Source organism: Cervus elaphus, chromosome 23 (assembly GCF_910594005.1).
Source record: "Cervus elaphus chromosome 23, mCerEla1.1, whole genome shotgun sequence".
Taxonomy (NCBI): Eukaryota; Metazoa; Chordata; class Mammalia; order Artiodactyla; family Cervidae; genus Cervus; species Cervus elaphus.
In genome coordinates, this window is record NC_057837.1 from 21,595,588 (window position 1) to 21,618,206 (window position 22,619).

The 22,619-nt window shown below is 37.0% G+C and overlaps 1 protein-coding gene across 2 annotated transcripts in view; it reads left to right on the forward strand.

Annotated features, from left to right (window-relative positions):
* PLXDC2 (plexin domain containing 2) overlaps nucleotides 1–22,619 on the forward strand; it is a 421,899-nt gene that overhangs the window by 287,773 nt on the left and 111,507 nt on the right. For both annotated transcript variants that reach the window (XM_043883300.1, XM_043883301.1), the window contains exons 5-7: nucleotides 4,918–5,040; nucleotides 10,841–10,959; nucleotides 22,408–22,507. In XM_043883300.1, the coding sequence (XP_043739235.1) occupies nucleotides 4,918–5,040; nucleotides 10,841–10,959; nucleotides 22,408–22,507 (342 nt within the window). The remainder of the gene's footprint in view (nucleotides 1–4,917; nucleotides 5,041–10,840; nucleotides 10,960–22,407; nucleotides 22,508–22,619) is intronic.

The window sequence follows — 22,619 nt, forward strand, 5'->3', positions numbered from 1 at the left end:
TAATTGGTAAGGCCCATATAGGTATTGGTGTCTTCCCTGGTAGCTCAGTGGTAAAGAATCCGCCTTCACTGCAGGAGCCGTAGGATACACAGGTTCAATCCCTGGGTCAGGAAGATCTGCTGGAAGAGGGCATGGCAACCCACTCCAGTATTCTTGCCTGGAGAATCTCCATGGACTGAAGAGCCTGGCAGGCTACAGTCCTTAGGGTTGCCAAATCCATAGGGTTGCAAAAAGTTGGACATAACTGAAGAGACTTAGCACACGTGCGTATAGGTATTGGAGATTCCCTGGTAGCTCAGCTGGTAAAGAATCCGCCTGAAATGCAGAAAACCCTGGATTGGTTCCTGGGTTGGGAAGATCCCCTGGAGAAGGAATAGGCTACCCACTGCAGTATTCTTGGGCTTCCGTGGTGGCTCAGATGGTGAGAAATTTGCTGCAATACGGGAGACCTGGTTTCGATCCCTGGATTGGGAAGATCCCTAGGAGAAGGGAACAGCTACCCATTCCAGTATTCTTGTCTGGAGAATTCCATGAACAGAGGAGCCTGGCAGGCTATAGCCCATGGGGTTGCAAAGAGTCAGACACAACTAAGCAACTTTCACTCACACTCACACTGGTTTATTATAAAGGATACAACTCAGGAGCACCTGAATGGAAGAGATGCATAAGGCAAGGGGAGGGGAAGGGTGTGTGTGTGCAGCTTCCAGGCCCTTTCTGTGTGTGCCACGCTCTGAGTAAAACTGTTACCTGAGGGGAGACCCCTTCCAAGACCTGAGAGCAGGCTTTTGTTTAATATTCTAAAATGAATTGTCCAGGAAGACACATATACTGACAAAGCACAAGACTTTATTGGAAAGGGGTACCTGGGCAGTGCTAGGGTTGCTAAAGAACCCTCCTGTCAATTCCAGAGATGTAAGAGATGTGGGTTCAATCCCTGGGTCAGAAAGATCCCCTGGAGAAGGAAATGGCAACCTACTCCAGTATTCTGGCCCGTAAAATCCGATGGACAGAGGAGACTGACAGGCTACATTCTGTGGGGTCACAAAGAGTAGAACACGATTAAAGTGAATTTACACCATATAGGTATTGGTTAATCTCACAATTATCACAATAATATTTGTGGTTAATATATATATAATCATGGTTAGTAAATATATAATTACTGTGTAGGAGTTATTCATATCAGGACTTACAGTGATAGAATTCTCAAAGGCTTGAGGAGGTTTACAAATTTAAAACTATAGATTATTCAAGTGACTAGAGACCATGTACAGAAACAGCCAAGTAGATCTTTCAGTTGCAAGAGAAAATCTGTCAATTATAGCTGAGCTCAGAACTTGACTTTAGGTTTAGTAATGAAGGCAAGAGAAGTGTGTAACTGTTGAAATTCAAAAATCAAAACACATTTGCTTCTCTTATTTGGACTTTTTAAGTGGAAGTATCACTAAGTTACACATTAACCTCAGTAATAACCACTTTTCTACAAATCTTATGACCAGGTAGATAAATTCTATTTAAACTAGAAGCATGTAATGAGTAAAAGAGACATTTTGTGCTTAGTTTTGGGTACAACTGAGCTTGAAAATAAAAAAAATTAAAAACAGTAAATATATGTTACCTAAATTACCTTAAAACGTGAAGGACCAGAAAAATGAAATATTTTTTTCTGTACAACTGGACATGCTCTAGACAACTAAAGAAAAGAGACAAATGTCTAAATGGGTTATAGGTAACTATGAGTGCTTTTGAAGATTTGGAAAGCATTTATTCAAATAAAGGATGCTTTACTTTGCATAGCTGGTTCTTATTCAACACCTGATTACACTTCCCTCCCTGCTCTCAGCAGGCCTGGAAGGTTTCTCTCCACTCAGTTATTAATCATTGCTGAAATGATATTTTTAAAACTTAGGAATGTAAGGAGAACTCAGTAGGGCCCATGGCTACAATCAAGCATTTTACTTTATAGTCATTAAGAACTAACCTAAGATAATGGAGGAATTAGGTTTCATATGACTAAAGAAAACAAATATTCTCTGAATTAGCAAAATTAAACTAATTGTGTAGAGTTATCCTTGAATTGTTTTTCACATTAATCTTGGTGGTAGTGGTATTAATGGTAATAGTGGCAGCAGATTAATCATAGTGGCAGATGTGCTAGTAATTATAGTAGCAGCTTCTTCTTAGTGGGTCTACCCTGGTGGCTCAGAGGGTAAAGTGTCTGCCTGCAATGCAGGAGACCTGGGTTTGATCCCTGGGTCAGGAAGATCCCCTGGAGAAGGAAATGACAACCCACTCCAGTACTCTTGCCTAGAAGATGCCATGGACGGAGGAGCCTGCTAGGTTACAGTCCTTGTAATCGCAAAGAATCGCACATGACTGAGCAACTTCACTTCTCTTCTTGTTAGTAGAAGTTGTAGCAATTGTAATACTCCTATAGTTTAATGTTATTGTAAATATAGCTTTTACACATTAGCAAATTCGTTCATCTTTTCACTTAGTTCTTTGGGAACAGTTTGAGACTTCACCTTTGAAATCTGAGAAATTCTAGTGCTGGAAAACTTTTTCCTGATGAGAGGAAGCAAGAGATAGTGATTCTCATGATCTGAAAACTGGAGAATAACGTTTTGGGAAATCTATAAAAATAAGTGTAATCTTATTTATTTTAAAAGCTAATAGTGAGAATTATGTATCTGAAATCTTTTATGACTGCATTTTTCAATTCTGTGTTCAGAAATTGCTGCTGCAATTTCTTACTGCAGTTGTTTCAGTGAATAAATATTGTATTGATTTAAAATTATCTTACTGCTTTGAACTGCTACTCTCCTTATTCTTTAAATCAATCGGTTTCTCTTATTAGTACATGGAAAATTTAAAGTAGAGGAATAACTATCCGGGGATATTGACCCTGAAAGAACACTTTCAGAGTGTAAATCAATCTTTTCCTTATAAGATTATATTTATAGAATTGTTGCATCCCTTTTAATAGTGAAATTATAAAAGGCACACTGGTGAGGATAAGAGAAAAAAATCACAGACCCTGAAAAATAGTCACTCTTCATCTTTATAATTTTAAGGATGTGATGTTGGACTTTGAACACAGAGCATGACTCTGAGAATCTACAGGGAAATCAAATAAAAGCAATGACTGTTTCACCCTATTGTCATCTTCTAGTACACTTGAGCTATGTGAAATAGCAAATTACAAAGTTCTGCTCAAGACACTGGGAATTTATTTTGAAAGATATTTTTTGTTGTTGAATGTGAAACAGAGTAATTGATGACTATAACATGCTAAAGATTTTACCAGTTTAAGTATCTTTTTAAAAGCTGAATAGCTGTGATTAAATTATGCATTTGGTGAAAAATAAAAAGGAAGTCAAAGGAAAGAAGACCCTGCTGGAAAGACAGAAATTGATTTCAAAGTGAATAACTACAGATTTAGGGCTTCCCTGGTGGCTCAGTGGTAAAGAATCTGCCTGCCAATGCAGGAGACTGGAGTTTGATCTCTGGGTCAGGTAGATCCTCTGGAGAAGGAAATGGCTACCCACTCTGGTATTCTTGCCTGGAAAATTCCATGAACAGAGGAGCCCAGTGGGCTACAGGCCATGGCATCTCACAAGAGTTGGACATGACTTAGCAACTAAGCAACAATAACAAACTAGAGATTTAATTCTCCAATAACTTACTAGAAATTGCAATAGAGAATTTGAAACAATGAGGGCCATGATATGCTAATGAAAGCTTTATTCAGACCATGAAGTGAGATAAAAGTTTTACACTTTTAGGGGTTTAAATTCAACATAATTTTGTGGGTTTTTTTTAAATTCTGCTTTTTCTAAAATTAATTCTTATGAAAATATTAATGGAAAAATGATCTATAGTAACCCTAGATATGTAGTTAACTTATGATTACCTAAACATTACAATTGCATTGTCACAAATAACTTGCTTTGAATTTTATTTTGTAATAATGTGTGTATATGTATGTTTTTATATGTTCTTAATTGTGCACTTCCTAGTTTAATATTAGGAATTAGTATTCCCTGATCTGACTCTCATTTTAGGCAGCTAAATACCTTGGAGGCAAGAAGCCAGTATAGGATTAACAATTTGTCATGGATAATCCACAAAGTAAATAAACCCAGTGTGAATAATTGAAAGTGGGTAGAGTTGTAACACAGGAGCTATTGAAATTTAATTCAAGATAAAGTTCTCCATAGTAAATTCCCTCTCGTTATCCAGTAGCTGGAATAGGCTGGCATCGATAACTCTCTATATAGAGAGGTATTTGTGCATTATCAATGGTTTGCCATCTTATCTGCAAACATATAGACTAACTCCTTGATACAGTGCTACTTGAGCAATCTGAGAAATGTGAAGTTTATTCATGAGTGCTTAGCTTCCTTTCAACTTTGAATAGATGGTTCAAAATACTTTCTGCATTTTAGTATTAAATATATGTAGGTATGGATCCTAAAATGTCCTAAAATGTCCTAAGAATGTCCTAAGAATGAGATTAAGAATGCATAACGGAACATCATGAGAATACATTCATTTGTAAATGGAACTTACCTGTTTGACTAGTGTAAAAATAACAAGGGATTACTAGAGGCAGATTTAATGTTTGGATGACTTACTATACTAGCCTTTTCAGCCTAGTAATCTCTCTGGATCGTAGTCACTTTCCCACAGTTAAAATTGTACATGTAGTAGGTTTCTGATTACTGTTCTGCTACCATATTGTCTGAGAATTTGTCACTTAATCCAGACTCAACTATGTTGATCAGATATTAGAATGTTAATTATGTTTCTTTTTTTAACTACTGTGATTTTTTTTTTCAAAATGTAATTGAAGTTGAGGTATTTTAATTAAAATATTATTTTTTTCCTAACAAGTTCCTGTTTTCCTAATTACAGGTTTCATATACACTGGAGAAGTTGTGCACCGAATGCTAACTGCCACACAGTACATAGCACCTTTAATGGCAAATTTTGACCCCAGCGTATCCAGAAATTCAACTGTCAGATATTTTGATAACGGTATGTGTTGGCTAGCCTATATTTTGCTGAATGTATACTTATAAACACTGATCATCAGATTCATATGAATATTTTTGTAATCTTGGGTTTAGACTGGATTTGTTAACTGTTTGATGTAAATGAGGTAACAAATGTTACTGAGGTAACAAATGTTATACTGCACCTATTAATACTATAATAAGTGGATAAAGTACATGGTTAAATGTCACTCATGTATTCATTCTTTCATTTGCTCATTTAACAAACATTTATTAACATGTATTAGGGAATATAAGTACTCTTGCCTGGAAAATCCCATGGATGGGGGAGCCTGGTAGGCTGCAGTCCATGGGGTTGTGAAGAGTCGGACACGACTGAGTGACTTCACTTTCACTTCTCACTTTCATGCATTGGAGAAGGAAATGGCAACCCACTCCAGTGTTCTTGCCTGGAGAATCCCAGGGCTGGGGGAGCCGGTGGGCTGCCATCTATGGGGTCGCGCAGAGTCGGACACGACTTGAGGCGACTTAGCAGCAGCAGCAGCAGCAGGGAATATAATAAATGATTTGCTGCAAACATTATTTTGAACAAAGCAAACATATTTATTTGATGCTATTTGGAATAAGTCCTTCCTATTATAAAGAAGTAAATAAGGAAAATTTTTTAGTCCTGATTTTTAGGTAGAGCTAAGTGGCATAATATATTGATATTAAATTTCTAAAACTTATAAACTATTTGTATATTTTGAAAATATAGGATAGTGTAGTAGTGAAGTCACTCAGTCGTGTCCGACTCTTTGCGACCCCATTTGACTGTAGCCTACCAGGCTTCTCTGTCCATGGGATTTTCCAGGCAAGAGTACTGAAGTGGGTTGCCATTTCCTTCTCCAGAAAATATAGGATAGTGAGTAATTAAAATTCGCTTGGCCTTCGCAGATGGCTCAGTGGTAAAGAATCCACCTGCCAAGTTGACGTGAGTTTGATCCCTGGGTGGGGAAGATCCTCTAGAGAAGGAAATGGCAACCCAGTCCAGTACAGAAATCCCATGGGCAGAGGAGCCTGGCAGCTACAGTCCGTGGGGTTGCAAAAGAGTCAGACACAACTCAGCAAGTAAACAACAAAATTCACTTAAGGAAAAAGTTTTCCTGACTTTGAAATATGAAATAGAGCTGTTAAATTTTATCGTATATACTGACAACAGTCTATCCCTACTACTTCTTTAGGGGAACACACAAAATAGTCAAGGAAGAAGTAGAATATGTCACTGAATGCCCCCAAACCTAAGTAAGAAATTTATGTTCCTAAAACCATAAGTGAATTTTCATGTCTACATGTTAGTGAAGGCTCTAACTGTGATAGAAAAAGAAATTGTAGGAAAAGGGTGTTTGTTTTGGAAACTTAAAAATAGAAATTTCTGTACTCTTTATAATACAAAAATATTATTTATTTGCCCAAATGAGAATCATCTTTTAAAAAATAGAAACATGTGGCCTGAACAGAGTTATTTCTCCTCTTGTCTTACCTTAATGACCAAGGGAGAAATGTACCGTAGGGTAGCATAGACTTACTGGTGACCTCCGCTTTGAGAAAATGACATCACTTTGCTGAAAGAGATCTGACCAATGTGATAAAGCCATTTTACAAGTCAAAATAGCAAAAGAGGAAGACAACTGAACACATTCAGATGTGCGCTTTGAGAAACAGATTTCAAACAATTTGAATAACACCAAAGTGTGCTCCAATAAATGACGTTAACTCTAAATGTTAACCATAATAATTATTTACTTCTATTATTTTAAGAACTGTTATAGTCTGTCCTCCCACTTAAAGAAAATTGAGGTACAAAGGGTCAGAGATATACAAGCAGATTTTAAGTATACTTTAGACAGAGCTACAATGAGCAAATTATCCGAAGTTTATCTCCTGAATCACCTAAGGAATCTACCCTAAGTAGTTAAGAAAGTTGAGTATTTTCCAAGCTCTGTCACTTACTAGATTATGTTGGGGACATTTAGTCATGGACACAAGCTTCTGATGATCAAGTTTTTATATCATTAACATCAAAATCATAAAACATATTGTCCCCTTCCCCATACACTCTCTCACATACCTTGTGCCTAAGTAGCTCCATATTTTAATTTTACTTTTATTAAAATGATATTGAAAAATTGCTATGTGCCACTTCAACTGAAGTCTAAAGGGCAGTGACTATTTATAAGGAATGATTTTCTTTTGCATACCTGGCACAAGAACTCAATACACAGTAGGTCCTCAATAATTATGCAATGAATGAATAAATGAAAAAAATTAAGTATGTAAAATGATTTTTAATTCTGAGAGTTGTGAAAATACAAATACTCAAAAACAATTATATTTTTACTTTATTGAAATATCTTCTGTGTAGTAATAAATGGGAATACTGAGTTCTTATAATAATAAGAGCTAGTAATTTCCGTGTTTTATTAAATGATAGAAGTACTTCTCAATATTGTAAGGATCTTCACAAAGTCCTTTCATACCAGAGCAACTTATTGAAATTTTTCCAACTCTGATTGGTTAGGATCATTGAAGGAGTGCTTAAGGATGGGAAACTCAACATTTTAGGAAAACAAAATTTCTCTAAAGGAGACAGCAGCAGTTTAGAACATTTCTTCTAAGATAAAATTTCTGCAAGTATTAAAGCACTAGGTTTTAAAAATCAGGCGATGCTTCCAGATATGATAGCCAGCCTAGATAACTACTGGAGTGTAAGGAAGTCACAGAATATTAATGCACAAGAACTAGAAAAGTTATAAAACTAAATCTTTTATTAGAAAAATAATTTGATGGCTTATAAATAGCAGATTAGAAGCATAATTCTTACCAAAATCATAAACCTAATCAAACATAGAATCAGAAAATTTGGAGTTAACAGTGACCTTAAATGCCCCTAGATCAGCCTACTTGCCTGCTTTTATTTTGGAGGTTAAAAAATTGGCATCCACTGCTGATCAGAAGTATGATCACCCCAGCGATACTAAGTCCCAGCTGCTCAGCTTCATTAAGCACAGAGGATAGTGTAGCAACTCATGCAGTCTGTTACATGAGCTTCAATAACAACTTCAGCTCCACCAGGAGGAACTGTGCCTAGACTTTGTGTCCATCATCAGAGAAACAACATATGATTGTCAGTCATAAGCCAAGAGATGCACCACTCTAACCCAGCTCTTTGGTAAATTCCGTGCTTGAGTCCAAGGTTTGCTCTTGACAGATTATTCTCCTACATCGTAGCTGACCAAAGAAAATGTTTTTTGATTCACTTATCTAATTGCTTCCTGTGTTAGGTGCTACCTAGAGAGCAATATGTGATCATTATCTGCTGAGAGAAATATAAGATTGTACCTCTAGAAGCCGCTCTCACTAACCTGCGGACTATAGGGTTTTAGATTTAATAAAAGGTGAAACTTGAAATATTGATTATTTCATAAAACAAGATAAAAATATGTAGGTAATTTTTTAAATTTAAGGATAATATTTACACTCAACTAATCTTACTAGTGGGCTTCTCTTGTGGCTAAGTGGTAAAGAATCCACCTGCTAATCAGGAGAGACAGCAGACAGGGGTTCGATCCCTGGGCCAAAAAGATCACATGGAGGAGGAGATGGCAACCCACTCCAGTATTCTTGCCTGGAAAATTCCATGGACAGAGGAGCCTGGTGGGCTACATTCCATGGAGTCACAGAGTCAGACACTATTTAGTAACTAAACAACATCTATCTTACTGGTAGAACCACTTAAATTAACAAATGTTGGAGGAGCTATAATAGGACATAATATAAAACTTATTTGCACATTTTAGCGTTATTTTTAAAAGCCTGCTATAATAATACATGGAGAATATCGTCATCAGAATTTGCATTAAAAACATTTAATCACTCTAAAAGAGGTAGACCTCTTTTATGCACAAGAATTTGAAGAAACTATGGATTTGGGAGCTGAATGCAGAAATCTCTAGAAAGCAAAAATTATTCTTCCCATGTTGTAGAAGATACAGGTTCAAGCAGGTTGTGTCCAAGGTCACACACAAAGTTTTAGAGGCAGGACCCAAGTCTAGATCATCTGCCTGCCAATTCGGTGTTTTCTCTGCACCATCAAAGTGCTGACTGAAATTCATGAAGATAGAAATTAGCGAGGATAGGAATTAGGAGGGGACCAGATCTTGAAAGGTGTGGACACGTGTGAAAGAAAAGAAGCAGTTGTTAAGAGGCATTTCATGATCAGAAGACACTTTTACTTCTACAGTTATGGAAAATTTCCTGGCTATTATTGTCCTCTTGCCTTTTCCAGTTAAAAAAAAAATAGTAGTAGAGATACAGAGATGCTCATGAAAGGAAGAGACATGGGTTTTCACTTAAAACAGGGGTATGTCTTAGGTGCTGCTTATGACTAAAACATACCAAGGTAAAAGTCAAAAATAATTTTTTTACTTATAAAGTTTTACCTTAAAGAAACATATTTTTCTGTATTTAAAGTGTACAGTGTGATAATTTGATATATGTATACATTGGAAAAGAATTTCTATTATCAAATTAACTAACATATTCATCCCCTCACATATGTACCTTTTGTTTTTCTGATGTGAACTCTTTAGGTTTTAATCTCAGTAAATTTTGGTTATATTATACAGTGTTGGGCTTCCCCTGTGGCTCAACAGTAAAAAATCCACCTGTAATGCAGATGACAGGGGTTAGATCTCTGGGTCAGGAAGATTCCCCTGGAAAAAGGAATGGCTATCTACTCCAGTATTCTTGCCTAGAGTTGAATCCCATGGACGGAGGAACCTGAAAGGCTACAGTCCATGGAGTCGCAGAGTCAGACATGACTGAAGTGACTGGGCGTGCACACATAACCTCCAGTGTCACTGTAGTCACTGTGTTATACATCAGATCCTCAGACCTGATTTGTTATAGAAATGAAAGTTGGTATCTTTTTGTTAGCATCTCTGTTTCCCCCAGACTCTAGTCCCTGCTTTGTTTTAAGATTTCACATGAACGTGATACCATGCAGTTTTTCTCTTTCTCTTTTTGGCTATTTCACTTAGCTTAATGCCCCCTCCAGATTCATCCTTGTTGTCTCATTGATGGCTATTAAGCTGTGTTTCAATTAACATTTCATGTTAATAATTTTATAGTAAACATTGGCAGATTGACTTATCAGACTGTGGTATACAGCACTGAAGATTCATCCCAGTGTACTTCAAGGGGGCTTCAGAAATCTTAGCCTGGGGCACTTAAAGCTACCTTGCAACCTTCTAGAAGCAATACTACAAAGACAGAAATGCAGGCATTGTGAATTAAAGAAGAAAATTCCCATTAGTGTTAAAGAAATTTCTTCAGCATGGAAGAGTATAATTCTAAATATGGAAGAGACATCTTCAAATCTGTTATAAGTGATGCTAGCTTCCCTGAATGTGTTTCTTTCTCTCTCAGCATTTGTCAAATGTATTTGAAGTTCATTCAAGTCACTTGGGTCGCATTTTGAAAGTGACTCATGGAAATTTAAGCAGACAGTAAACCCATTAACATTAATGGACTTCCTAAGGCAAAATTCCCCCATATTGGGCTCAATATTAACCTCAGTATGAGGTTAGATTGAGAAAATACCCAATTTTTATAAATATCCCAAATGCTATTTCAGTAACAGAATTCCAGTTAACTATATACAATTCAAGTAGCACAACTACTAGATGAGAAAGTAAGATCCATGTTTTGTGAAGATTCCCACCAGAACTGATTGATTTATTTTTCTCATCGAATTTCTTCTGTTCCAATGGGGTTTATAGGCACAGCACTTGTTGTCCAATGGGACCATGTACATCTCCAGGATAATTACAACCTGGGAAGCTTCACATTTCAAGCAACCCTCCTCATGGACGGACGCATCATCTTTGGATATAAAGAAGTAAGTAATATATTGATGAGTTCTTTCCCCTTTGACCTTTGACCTCTCTATCATTTTCTCCAAGTGTCAAGAAAAGGGCATGTAGCATTCATGAGCCTCAAGTCCTTTTCTCACCTCTTGATTTCTTTTGCTTTATTAAAAAAATACAACTTTTAAAATCTGCTGGATAACACTGGTTGTTTATTTTGGGGTTTTGTTTTATTTTTGCATTCTGAATATCTTTGGCATAATGACCTATGAATTTCATTAAAATTTTAAATAATTATATTCTCGTGATGTATAATGAAATATCTCTGAGAAAAAAAGCATTTCCAGTTGGAAGGATTTTCATCTAAATCTGATTGTTTATATTTATATTATTTGTTTTTGCCTCATCAACTTCTGTGACATCTTTTGACTCTAATTTCAAAGTGTTAATAGACATGAAGATTTGTGTGGCTCGATGACCCAATACTGAGAGCGTTCCAAAACAGCTGAGTCCACAAGTCCTTTGGCTAGTGTTTACTGCTACCTGATAGGAAAGATTAGGGCTTCCCCAGTGACTCAGCAGTAAAGAATCCACTGGTAATGCAGAAGAAACAGGAGACACGGGTTCGATCCCTGGGTCAGGAAGATCCCCTGCAGGAGGGCATAGCCACCCACTCCAGCATTCTTGCCTGAGAATCCCATGGACAGAGCAGCCTAGTTGGCTACAGTGCATAGAGTCGGATATAACTGAAGGGACTAAGCATGCACGCAGGAAAGATTCATTAGAAATCTAAGTGAGAGAATGAATAAGGAAATTTAAACTTTGTTTCATTTTCCCAAGTTGACAGAGAATAGAAATTGACTAGATTGTAACCTTAAATTTACAGGATGTCTAAATTAGAATAATAGCATGTTTGATTTAAAACTCTGTTGACAGTGTAATTAAGGTCTATTAGACAACCTAAACTTTGGGGGAAAGGAAGCAAAGAATACATGAATAAAGTTTCAGAAGTATCAGATATGATGTTTTAGGCAGTCACTAGTCATGAGAGAAATTCTGACAATGTGAATTGATCATGGGCATTATTGACTCATGTCTTAATGAGTATTTATAATACTGCAATACTGACTCACCATCTTATTAAACTGAAGGGTTATTTTTCCCTTGGGAAACGAATCCCTGACTCTTAAAAAGATACTGATGATTTTAAAAGGATTCACTTTGGTCACATCTTCTGAAATCTATCTTTTCTATAAAGTGAGCGATGGTTATGTTTCAGTTAAATAGGCCAACTTTTGGAAATCTCATAACCATGTTAAATGTTTCCACTCCTTTGAAGAATTCTTCCATGTGGAATTAATCATTTACTTGGGGCAATATTGAACATAGAATAGAAGAGAAGATCTACTCTGCTTGTTGCATCCTCACCCAGAGCTGTTTTGATATCATAGCCCACCTGCTCGTTGTATCACGCTCCCTGGAATCTGAGGGAATATTGCTTAAAGGGACTTATGCATTTCTAGTTTTCATTGTAATCCAGTGTATTGCTGGAACTGCCAAGTAATGTTATGCAATGTTATTTTCGACATTGTAACTAACAGTGGTAAAATTTCTGGAAAGATGAAGAGTCAGAAAGTCTAGAATCTGAAATCTCACTAACTGTAGGCTTTGTCAAAACAGAGGTTTGTGTTCTTATTGTGGTCTCTCTCTCTCTCTAAACCTTATTATCAAAATTGTCATCTTTATTTATACTGTTCTCAATGGGTGTCTCACATTGCATAGTAACAGTTTATTTTTCCTATTCTTTCTTTGTAGTGAGGTTGATATTTTTAAAATGTCCTTTTCTTTTCTTTTTAACTGAAGAGAAATTTTCCATTATGATTTTCCTATTTTGTCATGGGAATATTAAGCTGATAGGTAATTTTAACACTTTCTTGGTATTCCCAGACTATCAGTCCTTGTGAATTTAGAGTTCTAAAAGAAGTAATTGCTTTATCATTTGCCTTGCTGTACTTTCTCCTTCCTGGTTAAAAACCAGTTACTTATTTTATATTCTACTTTCTTCTTCCTGATAACTGTCTTGTACTTTATTTTTCTAAAGCAAGTTTCTGCTTATAAAATTTGCCACAATAAAGATCCTCCTGCCCATTTGAGGTGACAGCTAGGTGCTCCTGGCCTTTCTAGAAAAGCATTTATAATTTTGATAGCGTAACATAGTTGTTTGTCTAATATACTATCCTTGACAAAGTGCTTTCACACACATGATAGTTTTCAATTCTTCAGGAATATCTTATATTCTTATCCTTTCACAAAGGCACTGGCACATAGAAGGTGTTTAGTAAATGTGTGTGGCTTAATTACGGAGTTAGGTCATACACAATTACCTTTATTTTATAGCTATGCAGACAGAAAGGTTAACTGATATGCCTGAGGTTACAGAGCTACATATGGACAATCCAGAACAAAATTTTTTAATATGGTGACCCTAGGACACCTCAGTGTTTTTTTTCTTTCCCAAGAAGATTATGTACAACAAGTCACAAATCTATTTCCCATTTGTTTCATTTCAATAAATATGTGTTAATGTTTGCTTTTTAATAATGTTTTCATCTGACTCCAATATATTATGCAATTATAGTCCCATAAAGTCAGGAGTTAAGCTATAAAGCTAATGAAATTGTAAGAATGTAAGGAGTATAATGTTGTAGTCCTGTTCTGATTAAATATACAGAACTAAAATTATTTTTTAATTTTAAAAATAATTTTATTTATTTATTTTATTTATTGCTGTGCCAGGACTTTGTTGCTGTGAGGGCTTTCCTCTAGCTGCGGAGAGCAGGGGCTACTCTACTGTACCTACTGTGTAGGTTTCCGATTGTGGTAGCTTCTCTTGTGGCAAAGGACCTGCTCTGGGGCATGCAGGCTTCAGCAGGGTCCCGTGGACCTAGCAGTGTGGCCCCCAGGCTCTAGAGCACAGACTCAGCAGTGGCGCCCAAGCTTAGTTGCTCTGCCCGCACATGGGCTCTTCCAGGATCAGGGATGGAACCAGTGTCTCCTGCATTGGCAGGCAGTCTTCACCACTGAGCCACCAGGAAAGACCCTATTTTGTTAATTTTTTAAAAAATGAAAAGAAGTTGTACATAAGTGAAAATAATGATAAAAACAGATCTTTTCTCAGATAAATGGAATTTGGAAAAATCGAATTACCATTTTCTGTTCTGTTAATAGGAATAACTAGCTGTCTTAATAGAACTCAGATTCAGTATGTTTTTTTAAATTACCATTGAATAGTGATATTTGTTTGCTTTACAATTATTGTTGTTAGCTGCTAAGTTGTGTCCGACTCTTTTGCGACCCCATGGACTGTAGCCCATCAGGCTTCTGTGTCATGGGATTTCCCAGGCAAGGATACTGGAGTGGGTTGTCATTTCCTTCTCCATGGGATCTTCCCAACTCAGGGATCAAAGCCAGGTCTTCTGCATTGGCAGACAGATTCTTTACCACAGAGTCACCAGGAGAGCTCTTGATTATAGTACAGACCTGAAATTCTTGGTCTACTGATAATGTAACAAGGAAACTGCCTGTTCACACACGCAAAAAGATATTATTCCAAAAACATTACAGATTTGAAACCAGAGTTCTTAAAGTTCTTGATGCTGCGTGTCTTAGTATACTATCATATTTTAGGAGTTACATTTCTGTAACTTGTTTCATCTTTCTTCTCCTATTATATTTTGAATTTATTGTTACTTCAGATACAGACTCAGAAAGGAAGTGATCCATCTTGTGACTATTGTAAATTTGATTTTTTTTTTTTCACCTGTTCATGGGAGGTACAGAGTGGTCATCAGTTTCAGACAATACAATTAAAAAGAAAAGTCATGCAGTCTTTCTACATGGCCATAGAGGAATACATGCCCCACCTTAGAGTCAGCCTACTTTATCCATTTTCATGGTTGAATACCAAGAAGTATTGAATACCAATACTTATTATCTCATCCTGCAGCAAATTTTAGAGGAAGTATATCTAGAGGAACTTTACTGTTTATTAGGTAAAATTACTTTTTAATCTCTTCTACCATATAAGTATTTCATCCTAATGTTCCTTAGTGTAACATTTACTGTTTCTGTGGAAGAATACATAGTTAATAAATCATTGCCAATTGGTTGTAGGTTTAACTGGCAACCTAAATGCGTTTTTAAAATTTCTTTGAGGACTATTTCTCTTACTTAAACTGTAATGATCCTTCACTCATGGTAATCATCCTGAAAGTATTAAAAGATGAACATTTGGTGAGCTTGTAAAATTTATAGGAAAAATAATAATAGTTCAAGCGAAAAGGAGAAAGCCAAAAAGAACTGAACAGTGAAACAATTGCCGTTTAGGTATGAAGTGATTTGCTGTTATGGCTATTGTTGTATATGCAAGAATGCTTAACATGTGTTGTTATAATGTATATGCATCCCAGAAACTATATATATATATTTAAATAAAATTTATTTGATAAATGTATCATACAGGGTTGAGAAAACCCAGATGCCATAAAATGCTAATTATAAACTATCAAGAAATAATGCCGAGAAAAATGTAGATACAGATGTTTTTATATCATATCACTTCCGCGTATTTTAAATACATAAAGTGCAAAATTGTATCTGCATGGCTTTATTTAGGATTTAATTCATTTGCATTTGTACATTTTTGTTATCTCACATACTAAAGCTCCCCAATATCTTCATTTTCTCAAACTTCCCATGTGCAAGAAAATGACAGATTGAACCATTCTTCCTTTATAATATTCAGAGTGAAAATAAATAAATAAAGCAGCAAGGAAATAAGAATCAATGACCTACAAGAAATAATTATATTAACACAGAAAGTTTATTCTAATGCCGCTTTGCCTCTAGTGGGTTATGTTGTCCTTGGACAAGGTATTTGATCTTCCTGGGTGCATTTTCTCCTTCCAAGCCCCACTTCCCTTTAATCTCGGAGATGATGTGGAGAGGGTTATTTCACACAGGGTTCCTGTCCATATCAGGCCATATCCCATTTCTCTGCTCTGAGGATTCCAGGACCTAATTTGTCCTTGAGGCAAAAGTCCTTGTACTTTCCCCAGGTCTCTCCAAATCCATGGTACACTTCCTAATCCCATTTCCTTTCCCTCGGTGTTTTATTCCCAACTGTTTAGGCAAATTCCCTTATCCAGCTATCATGTCAGAAGAACTCCCCATTATGGTTTTGATTATCTTGAGCCAAGTTGTACAGGCTTCTTCAGGGGGCACCTGCCTCACTCTCTTCTTTTAAAAGATGCTCCAACTCTAGTTTGTCAGTTCAGTAATGGGCAGTCTTTAAGTCAGAGGGCTCAGTGATGTGTATTTAAAACATGGATATATTCAGTTCAGTTCATTTACTCCGTCGTGTCTGACTCTTTGCGACCCCATGCACGCCAGGCTTCCCTGTCTATCACCAACTCCTGGAGCTTGCTCAAACTCATGTCCATTGAGTCAGTGATGCCATCCAACCATCTCATCCAATGAATATATTGCCCACATCTAAATATTTGAAGATTTCACATAAAAATATAGATTTGCCTCCTTTCTTGAGAAATCAGAAGCCTGGAACACTCATCCTACATTTCCACTCAGTGGTGATTGGCTAGAAAATTTACTCTTGGTGTGCTCTCTCCAATGTCTCCCTCATCAATTTCTTCTTTCCTACCCCAGACCATTTCTAACTTATGTAGAAATGAAGTTGGAAGCCCCTCTTTTAACATAGAGTTGTTCTTGTCAATTTCATCCTGTTGTCTGCTTCCAGATTTTCTATGGGGTACAATCATGAAAATGAGGATAGGAAGGATTTTAAGAATATAGCTTTAGGGACTTCCTTGTGGTCCAGTGGTTAAGAATCTGCCTTCCAATGTGGGTGATGTATTGAGGAACTAATATCCCACATGCTGCGGGGCAACCTAGCCCAAGTGCCACAACTAAGGCTTGATGCAGCCAAATAAGTAAATAAATAATTTTTAATAATATTAAAAATAATGTATCTTTAACTTATGGCTCATCTTTGCTTTCAGGCCATTAAGTGCATTGCTTAATAGCTGGCATATGAAAAAGCATTCAGAAACTGAAAGCTAGAGGCAGTTTAAAACAATTGTGATAACTGGCAACAATATTCAGGAAAGCAAATGGATGTTTGTATTGTCAAATTTAACTGAAAGCCCTGCTGTTCAAATGTAGTTTTCAGACAACTAAGCCCTGATACTCAGGACTTTATGTGTTGCTTTGATAGTAATAAAAGAGAGCATGACTTTTAAAAATTGGATGCCCTACTGCATAAGGAGAAGCCCAATTAGATTTTTAAGAGAGATGAGGTAGGAAGCTAAGGGTTAAGTGAAGGTAAGGGTGTTTAAAATTGTAAGCTTTGGATTTTTTTTTAAGGTACATGTATAAGCTATTAGACACCACATTGCTGATTAGCGAGTGAACAAAAATGAGTTTAAAGTAATTCTTCTCCAGTTACATTCTGCTAGGCATATGATTCATACTTGGGAGCACATGCTCTGCAATCAGACCCTTGCTGAGATGCTGTGCTGCCTATTAGATAGATAGCTGGGCCATAATGGAAACAAATGAATGTTTTGGCAAGGTTTGCAGGGCAGAACAGAGAGAAAAATAATATTTTGTTCCCTCCGACTCAAGCAGCATGCTGTTATACCCACCTAACTGTTACATAGACATGTACAGTTACAGAGACAGACATAAAAGTTCACATTTTCAGTACTGTGTCTGGCCCTCATGTCCTGGAAAATGATACCACAGACGGAAAAGAAAACAACTTCTGTCTTTGACTCTTCCACCAAAGACCCGCATGCTCTGCCCTAAGCTGATGCCTGATACCATTTCCTGCCTTAATTTCACCTAGTATTCCAACTCTTTTCAGCCTCCATACTTCATTTGCTTCACTGTATCATTTCTAGAAAAAAAAAATTATACTTACTTGAATAACAAACTTATCTGTGTCTTATGAAATGCAAGGAAAATTAAAACACCTTAAAAGAAAAGAATTGACAAATGCTTGTGTAAGCCGAAATGGAAGCATATTTTAAGTGGTGTTAACGCTCCTTTTCTGTATCTGTCCTGTGGAATGAATGTCACTGTAAAACCTGTTCTTATAAATTATGATTCATTACAAATCATACAGAGGTCAAGTGAAAATTAAGCTTAGCTTTAATCATAAAAAGGTGAGTATTACAGGCTCTTGAAAATAATGAAGCCACATTTTTTAAAAGCTGGTGTCGTTCAGAAATTGTATGCAGACTGGCTTCCTGACTGACATCCCCAGAACTAACTTAGGAGACATTTTAAGGATGAATATAAATTTGGAGAAAGAATAAAGAATAGCTTCCATAAGCAGAGTTTCAGAGTTTTCATTCTTGGACATTACCCTTGGCTATGGCTTCTCCGACTTGCGTACTTAGTATCCAATATAGAGTCTCTATAGAGTAGGGGACTGTGACACTATGACAGGTCCTTTCTTGTGCTAATTTTGTGCACTCTCAGTTCTAATTCTAGGCAGTTTATTTATATACATATGCACACACACGATTGCTTTGTTGTTGTTAGTTTAAAAAAAATATTCATTTTAAATGTGGTTTTAGCTGTGCTCCTGATTTAGTTTAACAAATGGCCTCTCATTATAAGCTGTGAAGCCTGGCCTGACTTGCTCACAGGGAGCTCACATGGCCCAATTACTTGCCACAGTAAGTGAGTAGATGAACCATCCTTATGCTGAACAACCCCACGCCTTTGAGGTTTTGAAGTGAAAAGATAACAGCCCAAGAAGGCAAAGTGGAAAAGATAGGACAGTATCAGGTGAAGAGAGGCAGGTGTGTTCCTAAAAGAAATCAAAGAGAAAGCCTACACTTGGCCTCATTAATCTTTTCCCAAATTAAGCATTTCATTCCACTGATAAAAGTGGTTTTATTCTAAACATGATATGTAATCGTTTCCTAAAAGACTTGGCTGGCTTCTAGGAAAATGTGGAGAGTCAAAAGCTTCTTGTACATTTTCATGTTAATATTTAATCAGGATAAAATAGCAGAGTTTTAGAAATTCTATGCTTTTATTCATGCACTCTATAAAATGTGAAAGAAGAGCGTTCGAGGCCAGTGGTATTGTGGTCCTCTTCCTTTTCCATCGCTTCCTGCCCCTAGTCTCCTCCTTCTCTGGACCCTTCTATGCTGCTCTTCACAGCTGTCTTCTCTGCACAAGCAGATGACACTGTGCTCATAGCCAGCAATGGAATGACCCCTGGAGGTGTGCGGCACACTGGCCCCAATGAAAAGCATGATGCCATCTTTCTTGCTGTTAAGACCAAAAGTCTTGATGACGCTGTTGACTCTCTTCTTCTCCCTGTCCTTAAATCCATGGCGTGTTCACCGAGAATCATCTTCCTGCCACTCCAGCTCCTATACTTACCACTCATCTAGTATACTTCCAGCCACATATATTGATAGCAAGTATGACTCGTTCTTGTTTAGTCACCAGCTCATGTCTGACTCTTTTGTGACCCCATGGACTATAGCCCACCAGGTTCTTCTGCTCATGGGATTTCCAGGCAAGAATACTGGAGTGAGTTGCCATTTGCTTCTCCAGGAGATCTTCTTGACCTGAGGATTGAACCCATGTCTCCTGAACTGGCAGGCTGATTCTTTACCACTGAGTAACCTGGGAAGCCCAAGTTTGACTTAGCAATTACTAAATAAATTATCTCAGAGTTTCATTTAGTAAATAAACTTTTAGGGACAAAAATATTGGTTTGATTTTGTTTGTTTCTGTTGTCCACATATCAGAATACTTCTTACTGCTAGTTAAGAACTGGGCACACTGATATAAAATTGGCAGTACCACAACATTGTTCAGGAGAAGACCGATTAGTACATAAAGGGAAAATACCATCTTCCATTTACTTGTTTTGAGATAATTCCACAAATTTCAGAAACATTAAAATGTCCTCTTTTGATAAGTTTCAATGAAATAACCCTTTTTATAATTTAATGATGTTGAGGCAAAAATAAGCAGTATCAGTTCAGTTCAGTTGCTCAGTTGTGTCCGACTCTATACGACCCCATGAATCGCAGCACGCCAGGCCTCCCTGTCCATCACAAACTCCCAGAGTTTACTCAGACCCATGCCCATCGAGTCGGTGATGCCATCCAGCCATCTCATCTTCTGTTGTCTCCTTCTCCTCCTGCCCCCAATCCCTCCAAGCATCAGGGTCTATTCCAATGAGTCAACTCTTCACATGAGGTGGCCAATGTATTGAAGTTTCAGCTTCAGCATCAGTCCTTCCAATGAACACCCAGGACTGATCTCCTTCAGGATGGACTGGTTGAATCTCCTTGCAGTCCAAAGGACTCTCAAGAGTCTTCTCCAATACCACAGTTCAAAAGCATCAATTTTTCAGTGCTCAGCTTTCTTCACAGTCCAACTCTCACATCCATACATGACCACTGGAAAAACCATAGCCTTGACCAGATGGACCTTTGTTGGCAAAGTAATGTCTCTGCTTTTTAATAGGCTGTCTAGATTGGTCATAACTTTCCTTCCAAGGAGTAAGCGTCTTTTAATTTTATGGCTGCAGTCACCATCTGCAGTGATTTTGGAGCCCAAAAAAATAAAGTCTGACACTGTTTCCACTGTCTCCCCCTCTATTTCCCATGAGGTGATGGGACCAGATGCCATGATCTTAGTTTTCTGAATGTTAAGCTTTAAGCCAACTTTTTCACTCTCCTCTTTCACTTTCATCAAGAGGCTTTTTAGTTCCTCTTCACTTTTCTGCCATAAGGGTGGTGTCATCTGCACATCTGAGGTTATTGATATTTCTCCCAGCAATCTTGATTCCAGCTTGTGCTTCTTCCAGTCCAGTGTTTCTCATGGTGTACTCTGCATATAAGTTAAATAAGCAGGGTGACAATATACAGCCTTGACGTACTCCTTTTCCTATTTGGAACCAGTCTGTTGTCCCATGTCCAGTTCTAACTGTTGCTTCCTGACCTGCATACAGGTTTCTCAAGAGGCAGGTCAGGTGGTCTGGTATTCCCATCTCCTTCAGAATTTTCCACAGTTTACTGTGATCCACACAGTCGAAGGCTTTGGCGTAGTCAATAAAGCAGAAATAGATGTTTTTCTGGAACTCTCTTGCTTTTTCGATGATCCAGTGGATGTTGGCAATTTGATCTCTGGTTCCTCTGCCTTTTCTAAAACCAGCTTGAACATCTGGAAGTTCTCGGTTCATGTATTGCTGAAGCCTGGCTTGGAGAATTTTGAGCGTTGCTTTACTAGCGTGTGAGATGAGTGCAATTGTGCGGTAGTTTGAGCATTCTTTGGGATTGCCTCTATAGCCCTCATTATATCTTCTCTCCAAGTTATTTTCCTTCCTTTTTATTGGTATGCTGTTTATTATGGTTTATACAACCATTTCTGATCTAACATGTTCTTTAATGAATTTCCCACAGATGGTCCACAAGCTGCTTCTTCTACTTAAAGATTTGTTCATGCATTTACCCTTCATTTTTGTTTCTTGTCCCATTATTTATTGAGGATTTTTTAATTCCCCTTTTTTTCTCTATAAAACTGGTGATAAAAATAGTAATCATACCTTAATGATTCTTTTCTTAATCTAGAAAAAATGACTCCAAGAATTTGTCTTACTACGTTGTATCATTCTGTGTGTCCTAATTTTTAAAAATGAACACATTATAGATTTCTATAATATTCAGATTTTGGTTCTATTGAGATTTAAATTTAAGAGATATGGCCTTGAGCTGACCCATAATAATGTGTTTTCCATATGAGTTTTAGCCAGGATAGTGAAGTTCGACATCCATTAACAAACAATTGCCACAGTTCACTATATGTTAATCAACTATATTAATATTATCTAGTAACATTAATTTCAATCAATGTAATAATCAAATGTATGTTAATAATATATAGTTAAGAGCACACTATTATCTTTCTCTACATTTTATATCTACAAGGCCACTTGAAAACAAGGGTTTTTTTTAACTATGAAAATGAATGTATAATAGAGTCTTTAGGGAAAACAAATGATACCAAAAAAATCTGTATTTCTGAAAGGATAGCCAGCACTACATGCATTTATGGTGTACCTTTATGTGGATAAGTTTTCAGCATTCAACATCCATTTGATTCTCTGAGAATCTGTTACTTTCATCATCAAATAGCCCCATCTGTAGGACTAGGAACCCTCTTGTCACTTTAACCCATCAAACAGCTCTAAACAGATGTTACTTTCAGATATTTATGTCTTTTTTCTTTACTATTTCCTGCTCTCCCTGTCCCTTCATCTCCATCATCTAATTTTATCCATTAAACAGGATGATCACATTCATCACCTCTACCCCTGAATGAATTCAAATCTAACTCATAACAATCTGCTTTTTCTTTTCCAGATTCCTGTCTTGGTCACACAGATAAGTTCGACCAATCACCCAGTGAAAGTGGGCCTGTCAGATGCGTTTGTTGTTGTCCACAGGATCCAACAAATTCCCAGTATGTAGAAGAAGGGTAATCTCAGAGTCTGAGTCTGCTGTTGGGATAAATTGAAAGGAAGTTGATTTAGGCTAATTGCTGCTTCTTAATTATATTGTTTGGCTTATAAGTC